General features: G+C 39.0%; 3 protein-coding genes across 3 annotated transcripts in view; 1 reads left to right on the top strand and 2 right to left on the bottom strand.

Moving 5' to 3' along the window:
- LOC107184274 (olfactory receptor 226-like) overlaps positions 1-19,422 on the top strand; it is a gene marked incomplete at its 5' end in the record, with an annotated part of 51,856 nt that overhangs the window by 2,291 nt on the left and 30,143 nt on the right. The gene's annotated exons all lie outside the window — the stretch shown is intronic.
- On the bottom strand, positions 2,545-3,527 carry LOC102766755 (olfactory receptor 10A4). The gene has a single exon (XM_006771029.1). It carries the CDS (start codon positions 3,508-3,510, stop codon positions 2,563-2,565), a length of 948 nt encoding a protein of 315 aa, XP_006771092.1. The 5' UTR covers positions 3,511-3,527; the 3' UTR covers positions 2,545-2,562.
- LOC102766457 (olfactory receptor 10A5) lies at positions 13,354-14,402 on the bottom strand. The gene has a single exon (XM_006771028.1). The coding sequence runs from the start codon at positions 14,376-14,378 to the stop codon at positions 13,425-13,427; it is 954 nt and encodes a 317-aa protein (XP_006771091.1). The 5' UTR covers positions 14,379-14,402; the 3' UTR covers positions 13,354-13,424.

The following is a 19,422-nucleotide window of genomic DNA, read 5'->3' as shown; positions in this document are numbered from 1 at the left end:
CTTTCTGTGCCAATTCCACAGCATACCTACATGTGCATGCACATATGGGGGAGGGCAAAAGTAGGTTTACAGTTCTGAATACAAGAAATGGAGTTTATTCATTATTTATTTATTGTTGTATTATTTATTTGTAGTACTTATAAACCTACTTTCCCCCATCTTTCTGTATGTTTGAGGTGGGTGGAGCATGGGCACAGTGAAGCAGAATTTATTAGCTCTGCTATACTTCTCATACTCTCATTAGAGAGTTGAGTACTGTAATTTATTAGGACATACCTTCATAAGGTAAAGATGGGGTTTTGAAAACCAAAAGGAAATTGTGACATCCGAGGGAAGCAAGAGTGAGAAGCTATTACAAATCCTGGGCCTGAAGGACCAGGAGGAGGCAACTAGAACTTGGAGAGGGTAGCTGTGTATAGAAGGCCACCAGGCAGCACCCATGGACTTAGGCATAAGAGGTTGAGGAAGCGATGGGACTAAATGTTTCAAGGTCATTCTCGACCCACCTTCTGATTTCCCGTTACTGTATTAAAAAAAATACAGGCAAACCTCCCCATGGGAATACCCTTAATGTAATCACATCTACAAAGTCAATGTAAGGTAACAGATTGGGGACTAGGACATGGACATCTTTGTGGACCCATTATTCTACCTACCATATAAAGTTCAAGTAAAACTAATGTGAGGCAGTGATAAAAGCTTGGCTAAACTTGGAGATGACAAGTTTATAAGGGTACCAATCTGCTTAGTTGTGTGGTTGCCATCATGCAAATAGAATCCTGCAATCTGCCTTTTTATTTGCAAACTCCTATGGTGATATTCAGAACGTGCTGCCCTCCTGGAGCCCTTGATACATGCGAGCTAAAGGACACCTTGTGCGGGAGATTGAACTGGTCCTGGTACTTCCATGGCACACAGAGTTAGAGTTGTTTTAGGTTTTGTGAAGAGGTCTTGCTTATGCAATAAGTGCTATTTTACTTTGTTAATTATCAATACATTCTTATGAATAGATTTCACAAAGCTATGGTGTCCATGCCTCAATTCTGTTATTTGCCAAGAATATAGAGTTGGCAAATCTGTCCAATCTTCACTGGACAAAATCATAGAGTGGCTGCTACATTGGTTGAGTGATATGCAAGCTTAGAAGGGACAGTTGACTTCATTCAATCACAATAAGATTACCCCCAAAATATAGAAAACAAAGAAACTCTGGGTTATTCCCAGCAGTTTCCTCAAATTTGTCCACTTATACTTGACTGGTGATTCCTTAAACCCTTTATGTCAAGCAACTCTCCTATCCAAGGTGGATAATTTGATTGAGGCAGTAGTGTGGAATTGTCTTTCTCCAGATGAAGCACAGACCAATTATAGAAGCAGAGGAAGAATTACTAGTACTCAATTGCTAGCACTTTAAACATGTGTACTTTATAAACCAGCAGAATTTTAGAGTATCTTTTTGTTCTCTCCCTCATTATAAGTTTCGTGAGACAACACATTTATCTGTTTTGTTCACTAACATGTCTTTTGGGCCTAAACAGGGTCGAACACATGCTGAGTACTGCATAAAAATTTGATGGGGAAAGAAAAAGAATGAAACAGAACTCTACTATTTATTATTATTACTTTACCTTATAAATAAATATGTCCTTAAAAGTTGCAGGTAGAGTTTTTGGACAAACAGAAGAAAGTAAAGCAGAAAATTATAAAATGATATGGATGAAGAAGTTTAAAAAAAAAGTTAAAACACAACTAAAAAAGTTAAAACAAATGAAAAATAGCAAATTGTAGTGAAGTTGTCAACCTTCAGATGGGCGCCTAATCCATGTAAACTAGTGGCATTTTCAGAGACTTTGATATCACAGTTCTATAGAACTCTGAGCGTACTGCAGTTTCTTCTTCCACCACTCAAGTTCTTTTTGTAAATGGATCCCAGTAGAAAATCTAAGATCCCAGTGGGTATACTGTGGCTCCTGAAAAGAGCAGAGTCCAAAAAACTATTTGAGAACTTTGTCTTCCTTCCTTCCTTCCTTCCTTCCTTCCTTTCTTCCTTCCTTCCTTCCTTCCTTCCAGTTCTTTTTGTAAATGGATCCCAGTAGAAAATCTAAGATCCCAGTGTATACTGTGGCTCCTGAAAAGAACGGAGTCCAAAAAACTATTTGAGAACTTTGTAGCTCTATATTTTTTTCAGGCCATTAATTATTTTCTTTCTTTCCTTCCTCCCTTCCTTCCTTCCTCCCTTCCTTCCTTCCTCCCTTCCTTCCTTCCTTCCTTTCTTCCTTCCTTCCTTTCTTCCTTTTGTTAATCTTCACCTAAGGATATTTCTCCATTGATTTTAGGAGAGAGGGGAAGGAAAAGGGAGAAACACAGAGAGGGAAACATCCACATTGATTGGTTGCCTCCTGCATGTGCCCTGGGGATTGAGCCTGCAACCAAGGTACATGTTCTTGACTGGAATTGAACCCGGGGCCCTTCAGTCAATGGGTTGATGCTCTATCCACGGAGCCAAACTGTTTTCTTTCTTTTGTCCTTGCATTCTACCCCTTCAGTTTCCATCTAAACCAGTCACAGTTTCTTTGGGCCCAGGGTCCTGTGGGTGACACGCTTCAGTGCAGCCTTCACTTCACTATTTCTTAAGCTGTAGATGATGGGGTTCAACATGGGAGTCACCACTGTGTAGGAGAGGGACAGCAGCTTCTTGCTCTCAGGAGAGGTGCTGGACCGAGGTCGGAAGTATGTGAGGATGGCGGTGCTGTAGAAAAGGGAGACAACCAGGAGGTGGGAGGAACAGGTGGAGAAGGCCTTGCGTTTCCCCTCAGCTGAGGGCATCCTGAAGATAGTGGAGAGGATGCGAACATAGGACCCCAGGATCAGCAAGAAAGGGAAGAGGATGAACAGGACTGTGGCTGTCAGAGCCTCCAGTTCAAACAGAGAGGTATCAGCACAGACCAGTGCAATGACAGGGGGACTGTCGCAGAAGAAGTGGTTCACCCTGTTGGGGCCACAGAAAGGGAAGCTGAAAATCCATGTGGTTTGCACAGTGGCCACCGGAAACCCTGAGAACCAAGAAGCAGCTGCCAGCTGGGCACAGGCCCTGCGGCCCATGATGACTGGGTAGCGCAAAGGGTCACAGATGGCCACATAGCGGTCATATGCCATTGTGGCCAGGAGGCAGCACTCAGCGGCCCCAAAGAAGAAGAAGAAATACATCTGAGTAGCACAGCCGAGGAAGGAGATGGTTGTGTCTTGGATGATCAGGGTCCCCAGCATCTTGGGCACAATGACCAAGTTGAAACCTATCTCCAGGAAGGACAAGTTCCTGAGGAAGAAGTACATAGGACTTTGTAGGGCAGAGTCAACTGTAGTGACCAGGATGATGAGGACATTTCCCGTTAGGGTAACGAGGTAAATGATCAAAAAAAGGAGAAACAGTAGAGCTTGTAGTTCGGAAGACAAGGTTGAGAAGCTCACAAGAACAAACTCACTGACAATGGTCCAGTTTCCCCACATCATTCTTCTGCCCAGGATCTCACTGGGCAGTCACACTCTGGGAAGAAGCCTCCATCTGTTATACAGACCTCTGTTACCCCCTTGGAAAAGGAACATCCTCTGGCTTCATTTTCTACCTCTTTTGTTATAGTTGTTGAAGATAAAACAGATGTACTTTCAAAAATGTAAAAACCAAGTCTTGACTATAGGCTTCACAATTTTTTTTTTTGAAGAATACTAACCTTTTTCAGACTGAACTGAGGCACGCCATATATATTTGTTCATCTCCTGAGTTATCTCTACTTTTCTGTTGTTTTTTTTTTAGTTGTTGTTGTTGTTTGTTTTTGTTTTTAGCACCAGTCAGTGTTGCTGACAAGAAGCCAGACCAAGCGTTTCCGAAGAGAAGGGTCTTGAGACACAATGAAAGATGTTAACATGAGTCTGGATGTGTTTTCTACAAAATAAAAAATGTGGGAAGGAGAAAAGCAAAAGAAGTGAGCCAACATTTACCACATTTACCCTGAGGAGGAGACCTACATGTGTTTTAGTCTTCAACAGCCATGCTCAGAAAGATTTCAGCATATTGGAGGAATCTTCATTTCAAACTCAGACAATTTCAATTTAAACAAGAAGACACACAATATAGAAACTGTGGTTTATTTTGATCCCTGGGCTAAATATTCTCCATGTGGCTATATGTGATCAGACAAAGGAAAGACAGACTCAAGATAGTATCAGACTGCAGTGTTACATATAAAACCTTTCATCATTTTCTATTGGTCCATTTATGTCTTCATTCTCAAGAAATATGAAACTCAAGAGTCATGTTAGTGAAGACCAACTTAAAATATGCAGGTGTGGTTAATAACATTAACCCCTTTGGAAAAAGGAAACAAGTTTTCATCAGTATATCAATAACTAAGCTTCAAAATTGGGAATCTGAAATTCTTTCTGATAAGCATACACTTACAGGAATAAATCTAAAGCACATAGCATGGTAACTGGTGCATAATACATATGCAATAAATGCTAACCATTGTAATTGTTAGGATATAATATTAGATCTACTTTTAAAAATCCAGTTCTTATCTAACCCATTGCTCAAACTCATTGTAGCCCTTGCCTTTCTTTTCTTTAATAAATATTTACTAATTTAAATTGATGGGAGTGACATTGGTCAACATGAACATATAGGTTTTAGGTGTGGGTTTCTATGTTACAAGACCTTATATTCCAATGTGTGCCCTTGCTTTTTATCTCTGATAAAATACTAATTTATTCAATAGATATCTAGACACTGTTCTAGATACTGAAGGTAATATATCAGTAAGCAAAACAAATAAAAATACCTGACCTCATAGAACTCACCTTTTAGTAGGGAAGGCAGATTATAAACAAATTATGTAAGTAGAAGGTATAGTGTGTTAGATAGCAACAAGAATAATGGAGAACAACACAGTGGGGAAGCAAATGGGCATCTAGGGGTGTAGGGAGTGTCAAACAAAGAAGGCTCCACTGAGAAGATCATACCGGAGTAAAGTCCTGCGCTGTACAAGATGTGAAGTCAGGGTGGCGAAGGAAGGAGGGAGGTAAACAGCAAAAAACAATAAAAAAACGTTCTTTAAAAATTTTTTGCTGAACCCTATTCATTTAAAAGACTTCAAACTACGCATCACTTCTTCTAAGAAAACTTTTTTTGATACCTTATCTATTTTCACAGTAAGAAGTAACATTTATTGAGCACCAAGTAAGTGCCAGGCACTAATCCAAATGTTTTGTATGTGTTATGTTTGTCTCAGAACAACCTAAAGGTATAGAAACTATTATTCATCCCACTTTACAGCCAAGAAATACGAGGAGCAGAGAAGTTGCGTGGTTTTTCTAAGGTTAGGCAGCCAGCAAGTGTTGGTGTCAGCATATGCATCCTGGGCAGCCTGACTCCAAATCATGGACTTAAACATCAGGCAACACTTTCACCCACTCTCTGAAAACCTGAACGAATGTGAATTCACAGGTGAGGGCAAGTCGGGGCGTTTGTTATTGGGCAGCAGTAGGAGAGCAAGGAGTAAGACAGTTTCTAGAGAGGACCAGGAAGTTTCAAGATATTAACAACACTAGAATACCACTTGCATAGTCTTTATCTTAGAGTAATCATTAATTTCTGTCTTTAACTCATATTCTAGATGGTATACTCCTTGAGAGTACAAATTATACTATTTTACTTTTTATTCCAGTTCCTAGCAAGGTTGATGTTCAGTATTGTTGAATGAATGGATAAATAATGAAGAAAAGTGGAAAAAATCAAGGAAATACCTATATAAACAGAATGTAGGCACAGTGAGCTCTAAGCATAAGGAATTTAGATACAAAAGACTATATACATCAGTACTACAGCCTCACACAATATACAGTACACTAAACAGTGATGAGTTATAAATTATATTCATTATCTCCCTCCACCCCAAGACTTCTCCTTATATCTACCCCATTGCAGAAAATGACAACACCCACTTTGTAACACAGGAACTGGGATAAAAATCCGTCATCCCCCAAACTTTATTATTTTTCCTTCTAAACACTGGTTTAGTGTCACCTTCTCCATGCCTTCCACACTGCCTTTAATTTCTGGCTCTTATTCTCTCTGGCCTGGAATATTGTAGGAACCTGACTCCAGTTTGTTCTCTTCAAACCATCCTTGACTTGTGTGTGCTCCGGCAGCAACTCTGATTAAGTTACTTACCTGCTTAACGTCTTTCAGTCACTCCTAATTGTCCCTGGGATATGGACAAACCCTTTAACAAGGACTTTTTCTCTTTACCTGCTTAATTTTCCAGTTTGTAGTTACAGTTCTGGTTATTATTATTTTTAGCTGTGAGACACAGAGCTACTGACATCATGATTTCTGAATTATGGTTTTCTCAACTATAAAAGGATTACTATTATAAATGCCGTACCCACTAGACAGGATGGTTGTAGGTGTGAAATGAGAACATTTGTGCAAAAACTCTGAGCATTTCAAAGCACAATACATATATTACCATTGTTTTCTATCCTTTTCCAGGTCCCCTAAGTTGTCAAATCGTATAAAACTCTAAGTTTTGTTACTTGAGACCACTGACTTTTCTTGTCTCTCAGAAACATGTCAAAGAAGACACATTGTTTTGGTGGTGAACCATTATCCTCTTTATAAGAGATTTCAAGCCTGGGCCCTGTCCTCTCACCCTTTACTTACCTCCTGTCAGTGAGACTTGTCTGTACCACAATTCCAGAGAAGCCCTGGTTTGTATCAGTGGCTCGGGATCAGCCTTAGGCTATTTCTGAATGACTGAGTCCAAGGGGGTTCCTAAATTATGCTGTGTCTGTGCAAGTCATCTCAGAAAAGCCCAGGATTGTGTCTGTGCCAGTCATCCCAAAGACACTCTTGGTTGTGCTTGTCTTGGTCCACACTGCTGGTGAACCTTGAGGTCTGTCTTGTCACATTCTCAAAGAAGCGTTGTCCCCGGGCTGTGTCAGACATCCCGAAGTGCTCCAGCAGCTCTGATGTTTCCTGCGCTTGTGAGGCTGCCGAGCAAAGGGACAAAACTCAGTGGTCCATCCTCCAAGGTTTCCACCTGAAAAAGATCAGAGGAGAATGCCAGTATTCTCTTTAAACTTAAGTTTTCATTTTTTTCCAGTTTTATTAAGATATAATTGACATAACATTGTGTACATTTAAGTTGAGTGAAGTAATGATTTGATTCATGTATATCTGCAAAATGATGACCACAGTAGGGTTATTTAACACCTCCAATCATCTCACATAATTACTTTTTAGTCTTGGAAACAATTGAGAAATAATTCTTTGTTACCTATAGTTACCATGCTATACATTAAATCCTCAGAACTTATTCATCTTATAACTGAGTTTGTACCCTTTGGCCAACATCTTCTAATTTTCCCCACCCTACCCAGCAACCATCATTCAACTCTGTTTCTGAAAATTTGTGGTGTTTATTTATTTTTTTCAGATTCCAAATATAAGTGAGATTATACAGTATTTGTCTTTTTCTGCCTTCAAGGTCCATCCATGTTGTAGCAAATAGCAGGATTATTTCAAATGGCTGACAAATATTCACAGTTTATTTTTTAAGTATATTTTTATTGATTCCAGAGAGGAAGGGAGATGGAGAGAGATATAGAAACACCAATGATGAAAGAGAATCATTGATCAGCTGCTTCCTGCAGGCCTCACACTGGGGACTGAGCCTGCAACCCAGGCATGTGCCCCAACTGGGATTTGAACCAAGACCTCCTAGTTCATAGGTCGATGTTCAACCACTGGCTGGGCTCTCACAGTTACTTTTGTTTTTTCTCAGTTTCTTTATTCATTAATCTGTTGTTTCCATGTCTTGCCTATTGTAAATGATTAAAAAAATACGGCAGTGGCCTCCTGGTTCGTAGGTCGATGCTCAACCACCGGCTGGGCTCTCACAGTTACTTTTGTGTGTTTTTCTCACAGTTTCTTTATTCATTCATCTGTTGTTTCCATGTCTTGCCTATAGTAAATGATTCAAAAAATAGGGCAATAAAGAGATCTCTTCGAGATAGTGATTTCATTTCCTTTGTGCCAGTATTCTCTTACATTTCCCCTCACTTTTGATTCTCATTGGGCTGGTTCCCAGGAGTGTTTCTGACCTGGACTCAAGAGAAGTTTTCAGGCATAGAAAGGGAACCTATTAATCATTATCTAAGCCAAGTGGAGAATATTAATGAAAACTGTAACACTTGATTGGCGATATTGTTAGTTGAAGTGGCTATTAGTTCCTGATTAAGAGAAGGAGAAGAAAGTCCGACTAGCAGTTTCACTTACAATGCTGCTGAGACAGACATTTGCCTGCACACTTCTAATGAAAGCTGTCACCATAACTGACTTGTTCACTATCCTTTGTTTAGTATCCAGCATGATGCCTGCACATATGTCCCAGCAATCCCAAAGGGACCCCTTGCAAAAGTGGAAGATGAAGAAAAAGAACTGTCACTGATATATATTATGATGTGTTGTTCTGAGTCTATTATGAAAAACAAAGATACCTTTAAAAAGATGAATAATAAAATATTTATTTCATAGTTATATGTTTGTCTCTATCGTTTCTGATAATGAATAAATATCCTTGGGATATGACTTTGAATATTTGTGTGTTTAAATTATAGCAGCCCTCCCTTGTCCATCAGGGATATTTACCTAGACCTCCAGTGGATGCTGGAGACCTCAGATAGTAACAAACCTTACATATACTATGTTTTTTCCTATACATACATACATTTTATGGCTTCTGTTTGACACACCTAAAATACCAGCATCACTACTCTTGGGCTATGAGGCCATTATTAAGTAAAACATGATTATCTATAATAATAAAAGTATAATATGCTAATTAGACAAGGCAGCCGAACGACCTTCTGGACGACCTTCCGGACAAAGCCATGAGGGCTGAGGCAGAGGTGGTTAGGGGTGATCAGGCAGGCAGGTGACTGGTTAAGGGCGATCAGGCAGGCAGGCAGAGGCAGTTAGGGGTGATCAGGCAGGCAGGTGAGTGGTTAGGGGCTATTAGGCAGGCAGGCAGAGGCAATTAGGGGCGATCAGGCAGGTGGGTGAGTGTTTAGGGGCAATCAGGCAGGCAGGCAGGAGAGCGGTTAGGAGCCAGCGGTCCCTGATTGTGAGAGGGATCCCGGATTGTGAGAGGGTGCCGGCCAGGCTGAGGGACCCCTCTCCCCCCTTCCCCCCTGCACGAATTTTGTGCACTGGGCCTCTAGTTTGAACATAAGAACTGTGGTACCATGACAGTTGATCTGATAACCAACACAGCCACTAAGTGCCTAATGGGTGGGTAGGGTATACAGTGGGGTTCCACTGGACAAAGGGATGATTCACATCCCAGGTGGGATGTAGCAGGATGGTGCAAGATTTCATCATACTACTCAGAATGGCCTGTAATTTAAAACTTATGAGTTGCTGATATTTGGAATTTCCCATTTAATATTTTCAGACTGCAGTTGATTATGGGTAGCTAAAACTGTGGAACGCAAAAACCATGGATAGAAGGGGACTAGTGTACTCATCTGGAAATAAGTAGATGTAATAGCAACTCACACTAGTGGGTAGATGTTGAACTTGGAAAGGACACCATACACTGAATTGAGTTCTAGGTTTAGGATTTTGGTGATCACTTAAAAATAATAAATTAAATATTTATTGTTGAAAGTGTTACACATGTCCCCTTTTTCTTCCCATTGACCCCTTCTAGCCCCCCTACCCCTGCCTTCACCACCCTATTGTCTGTGTCCATAGGTTATACCTATATGCATACAAGTTCTTTGGTTGATCTCCTCCTAACCACCCACCCTCCCACACCTTTCCTCTGAGATTCCGCAGTCTGTTCTATGCTTCTGTGACTCTGGATTGGTGATCACTTTTTAATGGTCAGTTTTTAATGTTCTAACTTTCAGAAGAGTGCCCCTGGGCACAGGGGAGGCTCTCCAGGAAACAGAAGTGCCTGGGAGTTTTAATTCTCCCTTTTCCCCACCCCATGTTTCACCAGCAGCCAATGGATAACTGAAGTGGGAGTACAAAAGCCTACTTCCTGTGACCTGAAGCAAAACAAACTCTGAGTTTTATTTATGCTCTGCAGTCTCCTGCTGGATCAGGCTGAGTCTGGGATTTCACCTAAAATTACTTTCTTTTTCTTGCTTAGTTTCTTTTCCTAGTCTGCGTTCCCTACTCATCTAATGCTTCTTTTTAATAACTCCCTTGCACTTGAATCCTTAGCTCCTCCATATCTGATTCTGGGAGGACATGGCCTATGATAAAAGCCTTTGGCCCTAAGGAATGACCAGTTACTGCAGGTTTTGGGTAGATGTTTCTAAAAGGTGACAGGGGATTCATAACAGGGACATGAAAGAAAAAGAAAGTCCTCCAGACTTTCAGAACACCTATTCTCTACCACAGGAATTGGTCTTGTAGACTCAACCCGCCTTTCATCAGCAGCGCTTTTTCCCACATGCAATCCACCACCAAGTAAAATAAATGATTCCTCCAAAAAGTGTTTAGAATCACTTGCTACTGAAAGCACTCTACTCCAAGTCACCACCACTTCTCATCTGGACTACCCATTCATCTTTCTCATACTGTAGAAAAATTGGAGAATGATTTCATTGTAAGATGAAAGGTTTTATTGGGCAAAGCAAACCAGAATAGGTGGAATAAAGTGTTAACCTTCAACACTGAAATGAATGTCCTTGGGCCTTAGCCAGGATCCCTCTTAACTGTTTTTTTTTTTTTAATCTATATATTTTTATTGATTTCAGAAAGGGAGGAGAGAGAGATAGAAACATCAATGATGAAAGGGAATCATTGATTGGCTACCTCCTGCATGCCCCCTACTAGGAATTGAGCCTGAAACCTGGGCATGTGACCTCCTGGTTCATAAGTTGATGCTCAACCACTGAGCCACACCAGCTGGGCTCCTCCTAATGGTTTTTAAGAAAGTGTTGAAAGTGTGCCTGAGGCTCCATCCTTGGAGAGAGGCACTTCTTGCTTTTTGTAGCCTTTGGCTCCTGGAAAGTGGCAATGACTCCATGACCACCTAAGGGCTGCTCCACTGGGTCAGAACATCACACTCATTTGCTTTGTCTCAGCACCATATGTCTTAAGTAAATCATTGTCACAATTTTCATTCTACTGTTATTTTGCTTGTTAAATATCTACTGTGGCAACCTCCAGCCTTGCTGAGCTGCATGCTGAGCCAGCTGTGTTGTCTCTCCAAGTACCAACTCTTATTTCTGTTAATGCTCTGGCTTCAAAGTTGCATATATTTTGAGTGGACTTCCATAACCCCATTTACTTATAATCTTTTTAGTACAGAGTTCTGCAGAACATATAGCTTTTAGGGATGCCTGTGTCATATTAATATGGAAACAAGTGTGCCACTTACATTTTCAAAGAGTTACAGGTACATTGGGGAGAAAACAAACATGTGGAAAGTATAGTGCATACAAAATTTAACTTATCTACAGATAAACTTGGAATGAATACAAATAGGATAGCATAATTTATGCTGCTAGAGTGATCACTGAAGGACCTTGAAGAATGAGGTGTATTTGGCTAAAATAAAGGTAAAGAAGATTTCAAGTAGAGAAAATAGAGTACCAAGATATCACCAACTCCTAATCATCTAAACCCGTGGTTGGCAAACCGCGGCTCACAAGCCACCTGTGGCTCTTTGGCCCCTTGAGTGTGGGTCTTCCACAAAATACCACATGTGGGCGCGCACGTACAGTGTGATTGAAACTTCGTGGCCCAAGCGCAGAAGTCGGTATTTTGTGGAAGAGCCGGTATTTTGTGGAAGAGCCGCACTCCAGGGGCCAAAGAGCTGCATGTGGCTTGTGAGCTGCAGTTTGCCGAGCCGAAGTTTGCCCACCACTGATCTAAACTATTAACTCAGAAGTCTGAATGAAAAGCATGTCTTTTCTCTAATTTACTCACCTATTTGTTCCATATTCCTTAAAATTTATTTTTTCCAATTAAAATGTAATTGATCTTTTTTACTTATTATATAAGAAAAATTCAAATGTGTGGTGACAAATATTGTTGACAGGACTGTGTGGAAAATAAGTTGTTGGGAGTGTAAAATGATAAAATCACTTTGGAAGGTAATTTGCCAATATATAGCAATATTACATATGTATTTGACCAAGAAATCTAATTTCTAGATTTCCATCTGTAAGATATACTGGCAAAAATATTAAAAGGCATAGTCAAAGAGCTATTCTTTACAGTATGATTTGTAATAATAAAAGACTCAAATGATGGTAAATCTACAAAATAGAGACTATCCTATATAATAAAAGCCTAATGTGCAAATTGTCCCCTCGACCAGGAGTTCAGCTGGGAGTTTGACCACTTGCTATGATGTGCTCTGTCCACCAGGGGCAGTGCAGAACATGACAGGCATCAGCGCTGGCAGCGGGCGGCAGTGGAGGCACTGCCAGCCCCGATGGACCCCTACGAGAGCAGGACCACTGCGGGATGGTGGAGCAGGTGAGCAGGCAGTGCCAGGCCAAGGCTGGTGGGACCCGCCAAAGGACAGCTGGGACCCTCCTTTCCATGCCACGCACTTGCACTTTGATTGCTCGCCAGGCCTAGGGACCGCACCTGTGCATGAATTTCATGCACTGGGCCTCTAGTGAAGTTATAAAAAGAATGAGAAATCTTTTTGTGGTTAAAGAAGAGCTATGTTGTAATCAAGCTGGATCCATTTTAAACTTTGACGAAAGCAGTGTCGTGACTGATATTTATGATATCACTTCACCAAGGCATCTGAATATAAATATGGGATAGAGAGAGATATAAGTTCAAATCCTTCTTCCTGGGAAAACTAGAATAAGGAAGAAAGTGATTATTGGGTTTATAAAGATGTGTGTATGAGGACTATTCATCCACTTTCCAATATCTATACTACATACCAGTGAGTTTAATGGGCCTGAGAACTGAAACAACACAGTGAGGAGAGTTATGCATTGGGAGAAATCATGGGTTTTATATCTTGTAAATGTAGTCATATTTGCCCTCATAAATGAAGAGAAAGTGACAAGATAAATTTTTATTGGTTTTCTCTCTTTATATGTGTCCCTAAATTAAGATTACAAGCAGGACACAGGAATGTAAATATCTGGAATTACTTGATACAGAAGTGTTGAAGTACCAATAAGAAAAAGAATATAAGTCTACAGTAGGCAGGCAGAGGAGTTTTCCAGGTGGCAGTGCTGTTTTCTGTCTACCGAGCTTCCCAGCAGTCATTTCAACAGCTTGGTTTCATCCCAACAGAGATATAAAGAGAGTAATCCCAAATATAAAAATGATTGTTTGCCATTCAATAAACTTTAGTCTTATCTCTTAATGCCTACAGGATGTAGTTTCTAAGTCCCAGAGCCTTGCGGAAGGTCCGGCTGAGAGCATTCTTCACCTCATTATTTCTCAGGCTGTAGATGATGGGGTTCAACATGGGAGTCACAACAGTGTAGAACAATGATAGCAGCTTCTTGCTCTCAGGAGAATTATTGGACTTAGGCCGGAAGTAGGTGAGGCTTGAAGATACATAGAAAAGAGAGACAACAAGGAGGTGGGAGGAGCATGTAGAAAAAGCTTTGTGCTTCCCTTTAGCTGATGGAATCTTGAAGATGGCAGCAGCGATTTGAGAGTAGGAACATAAGACCAGCAAGCAGGGTATCATGATGACCAGAATGGTTCCAACAATCGCATAGACCTCAAACCGTGCTGTGTCTGCACAGACCAGCCTCAGCACAGGGGGGCTGTCACAGAAGAAGTGGTTCACCTTATTGGTGCCACAGAATGGGAAGCTGAAGAGCCATGTGGTCTGCACAGTAGCTACGGGAAAGCCTGGAAACCAAGAGGCAACAGCCAGTTGGGCACGTGTCCTTTGGTTCATGATGACTGGGTAAAGCAAGGGATTGCAGATGGCTACATAGCGATCGTATGCCATGATAGCCAGAAGGAAGCATTCAGCAACCCCAAAGAAGAAGAAGAAATACATCTGTATGGCACACCCAGGGAAAGAGATGGTTGTGTTCTGAGCAAGTAGGGTTCCCAGCATCTTGGGCACAATGACTAGGTTAAAGCCAATCTCCAAGAAGGACAAGTTCCTGAGGAAGAAGTACATGGGACTGTGCAGCATGGGGTCCGCCAAGGTCACCAGAATGATGAGGCTGTTTCCCATCAGGGTGACCAGGTAGATAATTAGAAATGTCAGGAAGAGTAACAACTGCAATTCAGTAGGTAGGGAAGAGAAGCTCACGAGAATAAACTCAGTTACTCTTGTCCAATTTCCTCCAACCATAATTACAGAAATGAATTCCCAGCTGGAGTCAGGGAGAGAGAGAGTCTTGATTAGAAAATTCAGATTCTAGATTTGTAATTAAGATTCCTTCTGCCGAAACCGGTTTGGCTCGGTGGATAGAGCGTCGGCCTGCGGACTGAAGGGTCCCAGGTTCGATTCCGGTCAAGGGCACGTACCTGGGTTGCGGGCACATCCCCAGTGGGAGATGTGCAGGAGGCAGCTGATCGATGTTTCTCTCTCATCGATGTTTCTAACTCTCTATCTCTCTCCCTTCCTCTCTGTGAGAAAATCAATAAAATATATTTAAGAAAAAAGATTCCTTCTTAGTATCAGGGACAGAGGCAAAGTCAGGTTTTCAGTTAGATGAGGAAGGGCCTTGCATTGTCTAAGAATAAAGACACAAAGAAAAATGGCTAGAGCTTAAGCTCTGAGACAGGCCTGCGTTATTCTTTGGAGCTGATATTTACTTACTTGTACATCAACATATACATAAAGGTCACGCCCTTTTAGAACCATGAGTCCCTGAAGGGGCCACCGAAGGGGCCATTTTAGGAGATAGTGATATTCCTGCAAACACCTAAACTTTGGAGAATATAAATCAACATTCATGATTTCATTAAGCACATACAATTTATCAAGATTTTAGAAATATTTTTATAATTATAATACAGAACAATGCATTTAATAATTTTTCTACTCTTCATTAATCTTTCTTGCTTGGCTAGAATTTGAGAGATAAAGATGAGCTAGCATATATTGAAGACAGTTAACATTTGCATGTGTTTTGCCCTCGTATATGTGCATTTAATAGGTGAGGAAACTGATAATAGAGAAGTTAAGGAATAGCAATTAAAATGATAAATCTGAAATTCAAACCACATCTATTGGATTCTAAAGTCCTCTGATTTCTACTGAACCATTCTTCATCGACTATTCTGCTGTGATCTGAGAACTAACTCATTAATGCTTAAGAGAATTAGAATTGGGATTGGTGTCACATCACAGTGAATACAGTGAAAAAAAAAAAGAAACAAGAGAATCAACAGCATTAACATCAAGATGCTCAGGAGGTGGAAACAATCTAAGTATTGATTGATAGATGAATGGATACAGAAGTCAGATAGACAATAAAATAGTATTCAGCCATAAAAATAAGGAAATTCTGCCATTTTAAACAACATAAATGAACCATGAGGACATTATGCTAAGTAAAATAAGTCAGACAGAGAAAGACAAATACTATATAATCTCACTTATATGTCGGATCTGAACAAAACAAAACAAAAACAGAAAAACACAACTCAAAGAAAAAGAGATCAGATTTGTGGTTACCAGATGTGGGAGCTAAGGGGTGGGAGAATTGGAGGAAGGTGGTCAAAATGCATACAGTTCGAGATATAGGATAAATAAGTACTAGGAATGCAATGCATTACATAATGACTGTAGTTTACACTGCTATAAGATATATATAAGAAAATGGTTAGGAGAGTAGATACTGAGTTCTCATCACAAGGAGAAATTTTTTCTTTCATTTTATTGTATCTATATGAGATGATAGATGTTAACTACCCTGATTGTGGTAATCATTTCCCAATATATGTAAGTCAAACCATTATGCTATACACCTTAAATATATATATCAATAAAACTGTAAAATGTTCAGGAGGTTCCCAAGAATCAACTGCATCCCCATTCTGAATTATTTTTTTCTAATATCCAAATGATTATCAAGAAGCTCTTCTTTTTTTGTTATTTTGGTAATTTAAAATGTTGAGCTGGGTGAGAGAGGGCACACCCAGGCTCTGCAGGGTGCTTCTCACTACCGTGTGCTGGGCTCACCTTGTCAAAGTTCTGATAGATAAAATGATTATTGACACAAAGTAGAAGAGAAACAAGTATGCTGTATGTGTTTTGGGTATGTTATATCAATAGAATTTTATTTTTTTGTGAAGGAATTTGGACCTTATTCTATAGATAGAGAGAGCAATTGAAGGAATTTGGACCTTATTCTATAGATAGAGCCCTCTGAATATTTGAAGCGGGGGAGTGGCATTGTCATATATGTCATAATGAAAGACCACTCTGATACCGTTGTGAGAATGGATGGAATAGGGAGGAGTTAGGGAGGGATTAAAGCTGAATGCCGGGGTCAAGAAGACCAGTGGTATGCTTATTCTCCTGTTCTGTTTTCACTTATAATCCATTTTAAAAAAGAGGATAGATAACGAAGAGAAGCTACATATTTATCACGTTTTGGTGAATAATTTAAATTTCAATGTTATATTTAAAACTCCAAAATATTCACAAAGGAAAATAGACTCCTACCCAACAGTAATAGTCAAACTGATCTAAGATGTCTTTGAAGCAATAAAAATTAAATGAAGCATATCTAAAGTTTTGAGCCCAACTTCAGAAAAACCAAATACAAGTTTAAAAAAAAAGAATAATAAAAGAATCAATAATAAAAGGCTCAGAAAAGTCCACCTAAGATGGTGGTGTGGGATCATGATTATTGAATTAAAGGCTGTAAAATATATTGCTGGAAATGTAAAACACTGAATCAGTAAATTAGAAAAGAAGTTTGAGAAACTATACCCAAATTACTGAGAAAAGTATAAAAAGATAAAAATAATGAGGAGAATAATGAAGTGAAATACAGGAAATAAAATTAATCTAATAGGTATTCCAGAATGACATAACAAAGGAGAGAGAAGAAAGACAATATTTAAAGAAGTACTAGGGGAAGAATAAACATCTCTGAGCTACAGGAAGACGTGACTTTTTGAACTGAAGGAATTCCTAAACACAAAACAAATTCCTTTTTAAAGATTCACACAGACATATGTTTTTCATTTTGAGGATAGTGAAAATTTCTATTTAGTAACAAGCCTAGAAAATGATAAAAGCAAAACAAAACAAAATTGAAAACCTCTCTATAAACTACAACCAAACAAAAACTGTCTAGCCCAACTACAAAGGAAAAAAATAAACCAGGAAATCTCTGTTTCTAGGAAAATGGGGTAGATACACTTTTCCTTATTTTTCTCACTAGTATAACTAAAAACTCTAGGTATTATATGTGAAAGAGACATAAGATTCTGAAAGGTGGAGAGAAGAAGGTAGACCAGTTAGGCACTTCAGAACCCAAGGAAAATCATGGTGATTAGTTTCCTGATGTGTGTGTTGTTGTGTTTTTGTTTGTTTGTTTGTTTTTTTGCCTCATTATGTCCCAGACTTGGGGCTGAACATATGAGCAACATTAAAATGCCAAGAGGCACAGAAAAAAATACTTGAACAAAAGTCTGCTCTGATTATCCTAAGGACCAAAAAATAACCAGTATAGTAAGATTTTTAAACAATAACCCATCTACTCCAGCTAAACACTATAAAAACATATATATGTATATATATACATATATGAAAAAACAAAACAGTAACTGTGGCCCCATTCTGACCCACAACAGAAAAGTTTGAGTGAGAAACTTAGACTTCTACCCTCAGCAGCTATATAGATGCCCCAACACATCTGCTGCAACATATATATGTGTATATATATATATACATATATGAAAAAACAAAGCAGTAACTGTGGCCCCATTTTGACCCACAACAGAAAAGTTTGAGTGATAAACTGGGACTTCTACCCTCAGCAGCTGTATAGATGCCCCAATACATCTGCTGCGGTGGTATTAGAGAAGTCCTGGGAAGCCAGGACTTTCATCCCTGCCAAGCAAAAACAAAGCCCACTATCTTGATGACAGTGAAGACATTGTGTGAAGCCTGGACTTCCCCCCAATCCTGGCAGCAATGCAGTGACTCCCACCTCCTTTCTCTGCAAGGGCGATGTTAAAGGAAGCCAGCTAAAATAAAGGCTTAAATAAAATTCGGAGTCTTATATGCTACATACTCAAAACGTCCTGGTAACATCGTACCCAAACCAAAAAAATGAATAGATATAATAGACTTTACTTCTCTGGAGTTTTCAAAATGATGATTGGTGGTTGAAGCAAATGTGTAATACTATCCGATATGGTTCTAAATGTATTTAGAAGAAATATTTATGAGAATTGTATTATAAACAGGATGGTCAAAGGGATGTAAAGGAAGGTTAGGTTTCTCAATTCACTTAAACTGATAAAATGACCACATTGATAGACTGATAAATTATGTACATATATTGCAATGTCTACAGCAGTCACTAAAGAACTGATACAAAGAGATCTATTAAAAACACTACAGATAAATCAAAATGGAATAATAATGTTCAAGTAATTTAAAATAAAATGGCAGATTAAGCTCTAACATATCTATAATTATATTAAGTGCAAATATTCCAAATATACAACTAAAGGACAGAGATTAGCAAAGTGGATTGAAAAACATGACCCAACTATATATTGCTTACAAGGAACTCGCAGCACATGTAATTAGATATGTAGTTTGAAAGTAATATTTGAAAACAGACATTATCATGCAAATATCAATTTTAAAATGGTCATTCAATTATTATACTCTGTAATTGTGACAATAACATTTTTTCCAGAATTTAAAAATATAGTACATATAAAAATCCCCATAGATTAAGCTCACTTCTGAGTATAGATGCAAAAAGTCCATGTAAAAATTCCAAATGGAGACAATATTTACAAGATAAATGTTAAGAGAGTGTTACAGATTAACCAAGAGAAAATTAGGTAAATCTATAATTGTTGAATTCACATAATCAGAAATCAAATGTCAAAGAAGAGAAAAAAGTTCAAAGTTGTAAGAAATCAAACAATTTTTAAAAGATTAATTTTTCTTTAAAATTTTAAAATCGGATATTTATTTTGTGTGAAAGTGAAAGAATATAAACATTTTAACAGTGTAGTTCCAAATGATAAGTGGATTGCACAGAATATATTCAAGAGACTTTGAACTAGCAATTCTATGTATTCCATTTTAGATTACGTGAAGATTTTATCAGAATGCGCCTCTTAACTTTATTCATAATAGCATTGAAAGAAATAAACAAGCAAGGATAATATAAATACATAAAAATAGA

The sequence above is a fragment of the Myotis davidii genome, unplaced genomic scaffold (assembly GCF_000327345.1).
Source record: "Myotis davidii unplaced genomic scaffold, ASM32734v1 scaffold2825, whole genome shotgun sequence".
Classification (NCBI taxonomy): domain Eukaryota; kingdom Metazoa; phylum Chordata; class Mammalia; order Chiroptera; family Vespertilionidae; genus Myotis; species Myotis davidii.
Note: the sequence above shows the minus strand (reverse complement) of the source record. Positions and strands in the feature narration are given on the sequence as shown.